Source organism: Xyrauchen texanus, chromosome 31 (assembly GCF_025860055.1).
Source record: "Xyrauchen texanus isolate HMW12.3.18 chromosome 31, RBS_HiC_50CHRs, whole genome shotgun sequence".
NCBI lineage: Eukaryota > Metazoa > Chordata > Actinopteri > Cypriniformes > Catostomidae > Xyrauchen > Xyrauchen texanus.
Window position 1 is genome coordinate 5,727,606 of NC_068306.1, and position 12,500 is coordinate 5,740,105.

At 38.8% G+C, this 12,500-nt stretch overlaps 1 protein-coding gene across 2 annotated transcripts in view; it reads left to right on the forward strand.

The window, feature by feature from the left end:
- The window catches only part of LOC127625552 (stress-associated endoplasmic reticulum protein 1-like), a 6,875-nt gene extending 1,707 nt beyond the window's left edge, over nucleotides 1-5,168 (forward strand). Inside the window, exons 1-2 of one of the 2 annotated variants that reach the window (XR_007968297.1) lie at nucleotides 1-3,378; nucleotides 4,427-5,168. The exon at nucleotides 1-3,378 is cut by the window's left edge and continues 958 nt beyond it. Coding sequence is in view for 1 of the 2 variants with exons in the window: in XM_052100868.1 (XP_051956828.1) it covers nucleotides 4,427-4,467 (41 nt within the window). In the remaining variant the exon portion in view is untranslated. The remainder of the gene's footprint in view (nucleotides 3,379-4,426) is intronic. The other variant, XM_052100868.1, reaches the window with a different exon arrangement.
- The last annotated feature ends 7,332 nt before the right edge of the window (nucleotides 5,169-12,500 follow it).

Here is a 12,500-nt window from a genome sequence, read left to right on the forward strand (position 1 = left end):
TTTGGTTACCCCATGTGACTCTACTCTCCCTAGCAACCGGGCCAATTTGGTTACCCCATGTGACTCTACCCTCCCTAGCAACCGGGCCAATTTGGTTACCCCATGTGAGTCTACCCTCCCTAGCAACCAGGCCAATTTGGTTACCCCATGTGAGTCTACCCTCCCTAACAACCGGGCCAATTTGGTTACCCCATGTGAGTCTACCGTCCCTAGCAACCAGGCCAATTTGGTTACCCCATGTGAGTCTACCCTCCCTAGCAACCAGGCCAATTTGGTTACCCCATGTGAGTCTACCGTCCCTAGCAACCAGGCCAATTTGGTTACCCCATGTGAGTCTACCCTCCCTAGCAACCAGGCCAATTTGGTTACCCCATGTGACTCTACCCTCCCTAGCAACCAGGCCAATTTGGTTACCCCATGTGAGTCTACCCTCCCTAGCAACCAGGCCAATTTGGTTACCCCATGTGACTCTACCCTTCCTAGCAACCGGGCCAATTTGGTTACCCCATGTGACTCTACCCTCCCTAGCAACCGGGCCAATTTGGTAACCCAATTGTGAATATCTTGACACTATCTGTAAAATGTTGGATATAAATACTAATGTAAGTCAGGACATATATTTCATGGGTGACTTAAACATTGACTGGTTTTCTAAAGACTGTGACTTGAAAAGAAAACTGTTAACTACTGCAAATGCATTTGGACTTAGTCAACTGATAAATAAGCCCACAAGAACACGTTTCAAGAGCGATGGCTCCAGAACATCTACTTGTATAGATCATATTTTTACAAACCGTCCTGAACTGTGTAAAAAGGTACTGTCTATTCCCACTGGTAGCAGTGATCATAATTTGATCATTTCTGCGTTAACAACCAAGTTGAGTGGATCTGGAACTGCAGTCTTATTTAAAAGATCATATAAATTGTTTAAAAATGACAAGTTTATTGAAGATGTTCAAGCTATATGCTGGTCTGATGTGTTGGCTGCTAGTAATCCAGAAATTGCTCTCTTTAAATTTAACAATCTATTCTTGTCACTGATTGAGAAACATGTGCCTTTAAAGAAGTTTACTGTCAGGAACAACGTCACACCTTGGTTGGATGATGAACTGAAAAATTCTATGAAAATAAGAGATCAAATGAAAAGAACAGCAGTTACTACAGGAAATAAATGTGATTGGGACCTATATCGTAAAATGAGAAATTCTGTTACTAAACTTAATAAAAAGAAGAAAATCTATTTTGATAATCATGTTAAAAATATAGGTAATGATAATAGGAAGTTATGGAACGTTTTAAATCAATTGACTGGAAAGAAAAATAAAATAAATCCATCTTTTTTGGAAACAGGGGATACATTTATAATTAAGCCAATAGATATTGCAAATTATCTTAATGATTATTTTATAAGAAAATTAGATAAACTAAGAGAAAATATGCCTAATCTAAGTAATGACATATCTTACCTATTAATAAGAAATGAATTCATGAAAAATAAAAATGTAAGGTTTAAATTAGAAAGTGTAAATATAGATCAAGTAAAGAATCTTTTAAAATCTTGCATAAACAAACCACCAGGTGTCGACGGTCTTGACAGCAGGCTTCTGAAACTAGCTGCTGACTTTATTGCCCCGGTTCTAACCCATATCATTAACCTCAGTTTTATCTGCTGTACCTGCCCACAGGCATGGAAGCAGGCTAAAATAGTTCCTCTGCCCAAAGATAAAAAACTGCCTTTCTCTGGTCCCAACAGTCGCCCGATAACCTGTATTATCTAAAATAATGGAATCTATAGTGTACGATCAAATTAATAATTATTTTTATACAAATCATTTATTAACAGATTTTCAGCATGCATACAGAAAAAGTCACTCCACTGCCACTGCACTGACTCATATGTCTGATGATTGGCTTAGAGAGACTGAAAAGAGAAATATTACAGGTGTTGTGTTTTTAGATTTTTCTGCTGCATTTGACATCATAGATCACGACCTGTTATTAACAAAATTATCTTGTTATGGTTTTGAGCAATCAGCAATCACATGGATGTACAGTTATTTGTCAGACAGAACACAGACAGTGTTTTTTAATGGCAGTTTCTCAGGAATCAGAAATATTACATGTGGAGTACCCCAAGGCAGTTGTCTGGGTCCATTATTATTTAATATTTTTACTAATGATTTACCGTATATTTTATGTAAGGCTAACATTGTCATGTACGCTGATGATTCAACTTATATACATCAGCAAGTACGCAAATGGAATTAGAAAGTGTTTTAAATAAAGAATTACAATATGTAGTAGATTGGATCAAATTAAATAAACTGGCATTAAATACTGTAAAAACTAACTGCTTGATTGTAGGTTCAAATTATAACATTAATCAAAATCCTGTAATTAATATTAAAATTAATAACGCAATTATTGAACAGGTGCATGAGACCAGACTGCTGGGTGTAATAGCTGACTCTAGATTATCGTGGAAAAAACATATTAGTAATATTATTGCAAAAATGGGAAGAGGTATATCTATTATGAGAAGACACGCACATTTTTTAACTTGAAATATTATGAATTATGCGATGAAAGCACTAATATTGACATACCTCGACTATTGCCAAATGTCACTGGTGAATATATGAATAAATTACAACTTATACAGAATAGAGCGGCTCGTGTAGCACTTAGGTGCAGCTATAGGAGAAATATTATATTAATACACAAAGATCTTAATTGGTTGTTGGTTGAAGATAGACTGTTGTATTCACTGTTAATTTTCATAAGAAATATTTCTATTTCAAAATTTCCTTCTGTTTTGTTCAAGCATCTTTCTTTTAGTGTAGACAATCATCAGTACAGTACCAGACATGCAACTAAAGGTAACTTCACCTTACCCATAGTAAGAACAAATGCCATAAAAAACACTGTTGCGTTCAGAGGTATGAGGGAATGTAATAAATTGCCAAAACATATTATGCTTACTAATAATGTAAATAAATTTAAATTATATGTAAAACAGCATCTATTAAAATAATATATCTGACAGTTTATATTTATTAATATATGTGTGTGAATATGTATGTACATGCACATGTGTAGGTATGTAATAGGCGTATGTGTAGAATGTGTTTTTATATATGTGTGTCTTTCATGCCCGTATAAGGGGATATATGTATGTTGATATGTGTATATACACGTGTATATGTGTATGTGTTGGTGTATTTTTCTTTTTTCCCATTTATTTGTTGTATTTTTAATGTACATATTTTTCAGGACCCCAGGAAGAATAGCTGCAGCACGGCTGTAGGTAATGGGGATCCTTTCAATAAAAACAAAAAACAAACCCTATGCGAGTCACTCAGCACGCTCTGGATTCTGGTTGGTTTATTTTATTTATTTCAGACTGACAACTTAATTTCAACACAGTTGAGCTGACAAACAACAGCATATTTCCTTCAGTCTGAAACAGGTGTAGGCTGAAGCTCTTGCTTATAATGCCTACCCTTTTTAAAAACATCTCATATTTTAATCAATTAAAAAATAAAAAAACGTATTGTCTTACATCAATATAATGTTGACAAACAAATCTAAATAGAATACAAAACATTAGTATTCCCTATGCAATACAATTGCACAAATCCAAACTACAACAAAAACAGCTTATTCATTTATCACTCTTTACATTGTTTCATATAATTTCCATACATTATTTTTAAATAGTTTCTTTAACTTACTAAGTGTCCCACATATTTTTAGTTCCTCATGACAGTTATTCCATAATTTTACACCTTTAACTGAAATACAATGGTATTTTGCATTGGTCCTCACTTGGTTCCTTTTAAATATACAAGTTCCCCTTAAATCATGTTGGCATTCTCTTTCTATGAACAACCCTTGGATACTTTCTGGCAATTGATGGTTTTTTGCTTTGTACATAATTTGTAATGTTTTTAGTTCTACTAATTCTTTAAACTTTAGAGCCTTTAATTCAATAAAAAGGGAGTTTGTTGGCTCCCTATAGGTGGTTTTCTTTACTATTCGTAATGCTCTCTTTTGAAGCATAAATATTGGATTGGTGTTTGTTTTATATGTATTTCCCCATACTTCCACACAATAAATAATGTATGGAAGCACAAGGGAACAATACAAAGTATATAATGATTTTTCATTTAAGAAATCTTTAACTTTATATAATATTCAAACTCACGACTCCAGGTGTGATGGTCAGCGCCAATACTCGCTGATATACCCAGACCCTCCCTAGCAACCGGGCCAATTTGGTTGCTAAGGAGACCTGGCTGGAGTCACTCGGCACACCCTGGATTCAAACTCACGACTCCAGCGGTGATAGTCAGCGTCAATACTCGCTGAGATACCCAGATCCCCTTGTGTGAATATTTTTAATGTCTTTCTCTTTCTGTTTCAGCTATCTTTCAGATCATCCAGAGCATCAGACAGGGGATGTAAACACTGAGACGAGCATCAGAAGCGTCGGCCCCTCTTAAAAACTGCTCTTCCATCCACGTTTTTTCTCCAACGCTTCCTCTGTCAGCTTACGACTGATTTTAAGCTTTGTGTGTGTTTTAAAAATGATCTGTATCCCTTAACGTTAAACGTGAGGCTAGAACCTTCTGGATGTGTCGTTGGCTGTTGCTCCTCAGGTGCGGTTACGAGTGTCACTCACATGGGTGAAATTATCTTATCTGGTTATTGTTTCATTGTTCATAAACTGTATAAAAGATATGACCATGTGTAAATTCAACATCAATAGCCATATGATATTTATCTCTCTGTTACAGTAAATTGATGCTGTGTAATGATGATTTTATACAAATACAAGTTATTTTCTCTATTGGCACTCTGTTTTATTGTCAGAATAAAGAACTGAGAATAACTGGGTACACTAACAAAAAGTACCATGTTTTATATATGTATAGTACAATGGAAATACCATGTTTTTAGACCCATGATAGTTATTTTATTAGCGAGTGACTATTCGCATTAAGTGTAAATAGCACCTGACACAGCGCCGCTATTTGCACTCCAGTAGTGGAAACTGAACTTTGATTACTATCTGTGGGAGGGCGGGGCCAGGTCGTGATGCAGCGACAGAGAGAGAGATTTACGGGCAGCTGCCCGACACCTTTGTGTGTGTGTTTTGTCTTTTGTTTCAGTTCTTCATTAAATATTATTTATATTGTCAAGCTGGTTCTCGCCGCCTCCTTTCCATTAATCCATTTACACTGGTCCCAGTAAGGAGGAGGGATGTGCCGTAGTGGAGTTCTTGCCGCTACCATCCACCCCAAAGGAGCAGCCGCGTCCATCCACCAGAGGACGAGGGAGCCAAGCCGCCTGGAAGTGGAGGAACGGCCACCAACCGCAAGGGGAGGAGGGGCACCCAACCAACTGCCTGGAGCGGTTACCACTGCCAGGGGCGGGGGAGACCCCTACCGTCCACCAAAACGTGGCGGGGCAATCTGTCCGCCAGGGGCCGGAGGTCTGCCTCCGATCCACCCAGGGAGGCGCGGCTGTCATCCATTAGAGGTTGGAGGAGTAGCCAAGGACCAAGCTACGGCGTATCGGAGAACCGGCGAGTAAGTGTTTTTTCTCTCTCCCACTGCTTACCGAGGATGCTTGAACGAGGGAGCACAGGAGCAACCTATCCGGAAGACTTTTTAATCGACACCTCACGCACGCGTAAGTTCTCCTCCCCTTCACATTCGACTCAACAGTCGAGACAGCACTCTGAAGTTGTGAGTAAGTGAGAAGGACATTCAATTTCACAAATACGTCTTGCTTCGATTCCTCTGTCCTCATTTACTTTCCTTGCATCAGGGTGGAGATAGGAAGCAAGGAAAGGAAATGAGGATGCACAGTTTCACCTGGTTTCAGAAGCTAAGCAGTGGTAGGACTGGTTAGTACTCGGATTGGGAGACTGCCTTGGCCCTAATTCCAGAGGTATATGGCATAAATTGCAGAATCAGAACTCTGGTTTTCACCCAAATCCAAACAGTTCAAGGCAAACCAGGTCTCATCAGGGCTGGGTTTGGTGAGTGCTTGGATGGTAGATCTCTTGGGAAGAGGTCTCCCCTCCATGGTTTAGGCTCACCTAGTTTCAGAAGCTAAGCATGGCAGATCTTGGATAGTGCTTGGTGCTGAAAAGAGCAGGTAATTGATGCATTTCATTTCCAATGTTTAATTTCTCATTCCAGAGGTTATAAGATACATAGAGTCGAGTCAGAGGTTTACATAAGCTTAGGTTGAAGTCATTAAAACTCATATTTTAATCACTCCACAGATTTCATATTAGCAAACTATAGTTTTGGGAAGTAGTTTAGGACGTCTACTTTGTGCATGACACGAGTAATTATTTACAGACCGATTGTGTCACTTTTAATTGACTATATCACAATTCCAGTGGGTCAGAAGTTTACATACAGTAAGTTAAATGTGCCTTTAAGCACCTTGGAAAATTCCAGAAGATGATGTCAAACCTTTAGACAATTAGCTTCTGATAGGAGGTGTACCTGTGGATGTATTTTAAGGCCTTCAAACTCAGTACCTCTTTGCTTGACATCATGGGAAAGATCTTTCTGGAGAAATGTCCTCTGGTCTGATGAAACACATATTGAACTGTTTGTCCATAATGACCATCGTTATGTTTGGAGGGAAAAGGGTGAAGAACAGCATCCCGACCGTGAAGCATTTTATCAGCTAGGGATGCTAACTGTATAGCTGGGACATCCTGTATTTTTGCCAAAATTACACCTCTTGTGCCATATTTTAGCTGTGAAATGCTCAAGCGGTACACAGATTACCCCCCCACACACACACACCCTTTTAAGCACTAAAACGTATCAAAACTATAATCTGTCCCTAGGAATGAAAAATTAAACCAACGTTTTTTTTAGGGCGCCCCCTGGTTGTCGAGGGCCTCTGGACCCTCATTGTAATAATTGTTTTAAAAGATTATCTTTTCTAGTGTAGAAAAGAGTCCAATTAGGCAAACATGTATTGAGAATGAAATGCAGCTCAATGGAGATTTGGGGCGAGCGCCCCCTTGTGGACCAGTCCTACCTTTTTCCTGAACGCTGATGTGTTTCCACGATTCATAAACGGACTCCTGTTTTCCTTTTCTGTCCACAGTACTGACACTTCAGTAGTGACAATTTTTGGACAGTGTCACAACTTAGATTAGGTTAAGAAGTGTGTGGATGACATGAAGCTATGAACCGAGGTCAGTTATAATGATTTCATGAACTACTTTTGAGTTTTTAAGAAAGCTAACGACTTCACAAGTTAACCCAAACTGAAATCCAACTAAAGGTCTACCTATACTTCGCTTTTCTGTGTTGCGTGCCGGATCTGGCCTGGTCGAACCACTTTGCGATACTCTTTTAGTAGAAGAAATTTGGCCTTTAAAATGTTGTCGTTCAAACCAGGGTTTGAAAATTGAGGTCCACGGTGAGGTGTCAAGACTTTTACCAAAATGACATCTACAAACATTTGGGGGGTCTGGGTATCTCAGCGAGTATTGTCGCTGGCTATCACCGCTGGAGACGCGAGTTTGAATCCAGGGTGTGCTGAGTGACACGAGTCAGGTCTCCTTAGCAACCAAATTGGCCCGGTTGCTAGGGAGGGTAGAGTCACATGGGATAACCTCCTCGTGGTCGCTATAATGTGGTTCTCGTTCTTGGTGGGGCGTGTGGTGAGTTGTGCGTGGATGCCGCGAAGAATAGCGTGAAGCCTCCACACGCGCTACGTCTCCATGGTAACCCGCTCAAGTCACGTGATAAGATGCGCGGATTGACGGTCTCCGATGCGGAGGCAACTGAGATTATTTTTTTAATCGCAAATGCAGTTAACAATATTAACACTGAATTTTTGTCACATAGAAATGCACATTCGACAATAAAAAAAATCAAATGAGTTGAGCAAAAAAATTGACTTAAAGTTAATTAACAACTAATTTATCCAGGGCTATGTTAACTCTGTTACATATTAATATTATCCAAAACAATCAATGGCTTTCCATTTGGCAGACTCTTAATCATTTAGAAAGGTGCACTCAGTCATTGTTTCCCTTTAATAAAGTTTTACTCCTGAAGAAATTCATTATAATTATGAAACATATGTATAAAAGCACGAGCCCTCACATGAGAGGAGGACTGTAGTCATGTAACCTTAGCATGGGGCAGGGGTGCCCTCACATGCCTTTTATTGCCCAAATATAGGCTACAATATTGAATATTTCTGTAGGCTAATAATATTAACATTTATTTCTCATCTGTTGTGGGCCCCTAAAATCGTTTCCGAGCCATTCCACCGAATGGGTGACATTTCTGTCCCCAGGACATTATATGTATAAAAATGCACGAACATTAACTCTAAAATCCATTTTATTATTAAGCAAAGTGTCCCGCACATTAAGCTAAATGCAAATTTAAAATTTTAATTAAAAACATTAATAAAACCTACCTAGAACACTACAAATATTGCATTTGTTGCATGTCCCCACTCTCTATGTATATATTTTACCATGAAATACAATGATTAAAATCCTTCAGAAATCTTATTTCTTTTGCATTGTTGTGTGACTTTATATCCAATCTATGCTTTATCCTGAGAAAACAATATTTTATCTAATATTTTAAATAAAATAAACATTTTAGTCATGTCCCCGGGTTTTCACTCAGTCCTGTTACGCTAACACATTCCCCCCTCTAAAAAACTTGGAACATTCCACAAGACACATTTTCAACAGGAAGTTGCATCATCTAGATCTTAGTAAGATAGTAAGTCCTCTCATTTTATTTTCTGTATATTTGATGATATTGCAGATATTTCCGAGAAGGTCAATCTCAACATACTGTCCTGTTACCTAAATTATTTGTAAGATGTTATTCATTTATTTTTAAGATACAAATTTTTGGTAAATCACTAGAATTTGCTAAGTATCGTCATGCTATTAGCATGTATGCTATGAGGCTATATTTCATGTGTTTGCTAATTCTATGCTAAAAAGTCAGTCCTGTTACCTTCAGTCCTGTTACTCATATAAACCATAACAGGACTGAGTAACAGTAACAGGAGTGAGTAGCATCCTCCGGTGTATTGATTTATTATCAATAAAACACAAAAGTACAAGAAAAGACTCCAGCGCTTTAAAAATAAAAATGCATCTCCACGCACAAAGGTAAAAAAAACAGTTGAGACAGCTTCCAAGTGTGGCGCCATTCGGAGGACTCTTTTGTTTCATGAAGCTCTGGTGGAGGACATTCGAAACAAGTACAAAAATGCACGGGGGGAGAGGGAAAAGCAAATCATTTCAAAAGTGATAACAGGAAAAGTTCTGAAAAAGTACAGAATGCAACGGATTGCTCTGGACTCACTGGGCTTTTCAACATCACAACTGGAAAGAGGCAGACCCTCACTCAGAAGAAAAACAAAAAAGCAAAAACGGTTCCTTTTGGATACCATAAAAAATGTCCACACAAAGTTTTTAGCTGAAGAACAAAGCTCCATCTCGTACTCACTCTTCTGTAAGCTCAGACCTTTTTGGGTTGTTCATCCAACTCTGAGTGATTGGGACACATGCATGTGCAAGATGCATGAGAATCTGGGTTTTCTTGTCCAGAAGCTGCACTACTTGAAAGTAATCAGCACCCTCAATCTGGATGCCCAATGATGTGCCACCAGTTCCGTCCATTATGAGGATCCGTCAGGTAGTGTCCCTAGCCCATGGAGAATTGATATACAGGGACGTCAGCTGCTTGTGCACGACAACACAAAATCTGAACTGTGGGTGCTTGAATGCAAAGCATTTCAAGTTTAGCAATCAGCAGACAGCTCCCATGGCCCCCACAGAGACAGAAGTTCAGTGGCAAAGTCTTGAGGTTGTTGGCAAATGGTGTGTGCTGAAGTACGATGGTGATCTTTTCCCTGGTGTCATCACTGATACAAGTGAAACACATGTTGAGGTCCGTTGTATGCAAAAGATTGGGGTCAACCGTTTTTTCTGGCCAGCCCGTGAAGACATCCTTTGGTACTTGTTTGAGGACATTGTGTGTATTATCCCACCCCCGAGGCCAGTCACAGGTCGTCACATGGAAATCGAGAGCGAAGTCTGGGCCAATCTAAAAACTTTTTAGAAAGGGCCAGGCAAGTTTGTGTTTTTTAATTTAGCGCAATTCTAGCTAAAACACTGTTGGATGTAGTTTTTGCAACTGAACATGTTTTGTTTTGTACATGAAGATGGAGAGGACCCAGGGGCCAGAAACACCCACCATAGCATGCTGATGGGGAAGGAGATACACCCGCCACACTCTCTATCTCCGTTCTCTTTCTTTCTGTCTTTCACTCCTTTGTTCTCTTTTCATCATCTTTGCTGACAAACCAGCACAATCCTTCAGAAATCTCTCACTCACTCAGTCCGGATACATTCCTGTTATTAAATTGTTTTTCTCTAAAAAATGAAATTAAACCACTGATTTTCTCAATTGTGTTATGTTCATCATTTATCCAATAGTTTAATTAATTACATGATAAAAACATTTATAAATGTAAGGTTTGGGTCTCCTTTAAAATTAAAAAATGGCTTTGCATTTTTTTTTTATACACCTTGTGTGCATATATAGTGATTTTTTTGTGACAAATGTCAATTATTTAAACATGCAACCTACCATTTATTTAAAATAAACAATTTTGTGAGAGGAAAACAAAGAAATTAGTTGCATTTTTTTTAAACATGGTTTTTAAAAGACACACGATTTTTGGTAACAGGACTGAGAAAAATGCATCCTTTCTGAATGTACAGTCAGTTTTAATCCCCTTAATGATATAGCTCCCCCTAAACCACCTTTTCTGATAGAAGAACATGAGGTCAGGCATCTGTTGAGAAAACAAAACAGCAGGAAGGCAGCAGGCCCCGACCAGGTCTCTGCTGCCAGTATCAAATGGTGTGCCAATGAACTGTCGCATGTCTTCGCTGACATTTTTAATTGGTCTCTTAGACTATGTAAAGTCCCAGCGTGTTTTAAATCAGCTATAGTCATTCCTGTGCCTAAGAAATCGAATGTAAGTTGCTTGAATGACTGTAGACCAGTGGCTCTAACCTCTGTTGTTATGAAAACTTTTGAGCGAATAGTGGCCAATCATCTCACAACTACATCTCTTGATCCTTTCCAATTTGCATATAGGGAGAACGGGTCTGTTGACGATGCTGTTTCTCTTTGCACCCATAACATTCTTCAACATTTGGAAGGGACAGCTACATATGCACGGGTACTATTTATTGATTTTAGTTCTGCTTTTAATAATATTATTCCAAAGAGACTGTGTGACAAACTCCTAGGGTTGGGTGTTAAAGAGTCCTTATGTAGGTGGATCCTTGATTTTTTAACTGACAGATCACAAGTGGTTAAAGTTAATAACCTCTTGTCAAAATCAATGTCCACCAGCATTGAGCGCCCCCCAAGGGTGTGTTCTGTCTCCCCTTTTGTATTCTTTTTATACCAGTGACTGTTTTTCTCACCATGATTCAGTCAGGATTTTTAAATTTGCTGATGATACCACTGTGGTGGGCCTCATCACCAATGATGATGAAACGGCTTACAGAAAAGAAGTGTCCATGCTGGCTGAGTGGTGCTTAATCAACAACTTGTCCCTTAACATCTCCAAAACCAAGGAGATGGTTGTTGATTTTAGGAATAAAAATAGTATGTCGCTCCAGCCCCTGGCCATCAAGGACAAAACTGTGGATTGGGTGGAAAGTTTTAGGTTCCTTGGGACCATCATATCTTCCAACCTTAAATGGGAGACCAATGTCAGCAAGCTTGTTAAAAAAGCTCCCCAGCGACTTTTCTTTTTAAGACAACTTAAGAAATTTAAGGTGTCCAAGGTGGGAATGCTCCACTTCTACAGAGCTGTGATAGAGAGCACACTTACTTTCTCCATCACTGTATGGTGGGGTAATTGCTCAGCAGAGGATAAATATGCGCTGAATAGGGTAGTTAGGACAGCGTCAAGGATAATTGGGTTGGACCTCCCTAAGATCTGTGACATTTACAACACCCGTCTACTTAAAACTGGACTGAAAATACTTAAAGATTATTTGCACCCCGCTAATTCCCTTTTAATTCCTCTACCATCAGGTAGAAGGCTAAGAAGCATCAGATCCCGAACCACCCGTTTTTCAAATAGCACTTATCCACAAGCTGTGAGGTCCCTCAATTTACACCAACAATCGTTATCTGCTCTGCTTACACAATTATGTCCTCAGTATCACTAAATGCATTAGCATTTTATCTGATTTATTTATTTATTTGATCATTTATTATACTTATCCATTGGTAGCAACCCAAGAATTTGTTTTTTGATTTTGTTTTGTTTTTATTGTATATGTCATGTCTGATGATGTGTTGTAATTTTGGTCCAATACTGTCTTGTACTGTCCTGAGTGAGCCAAATCACTAAAATGAATTCCAGGCGATTTGTATCGT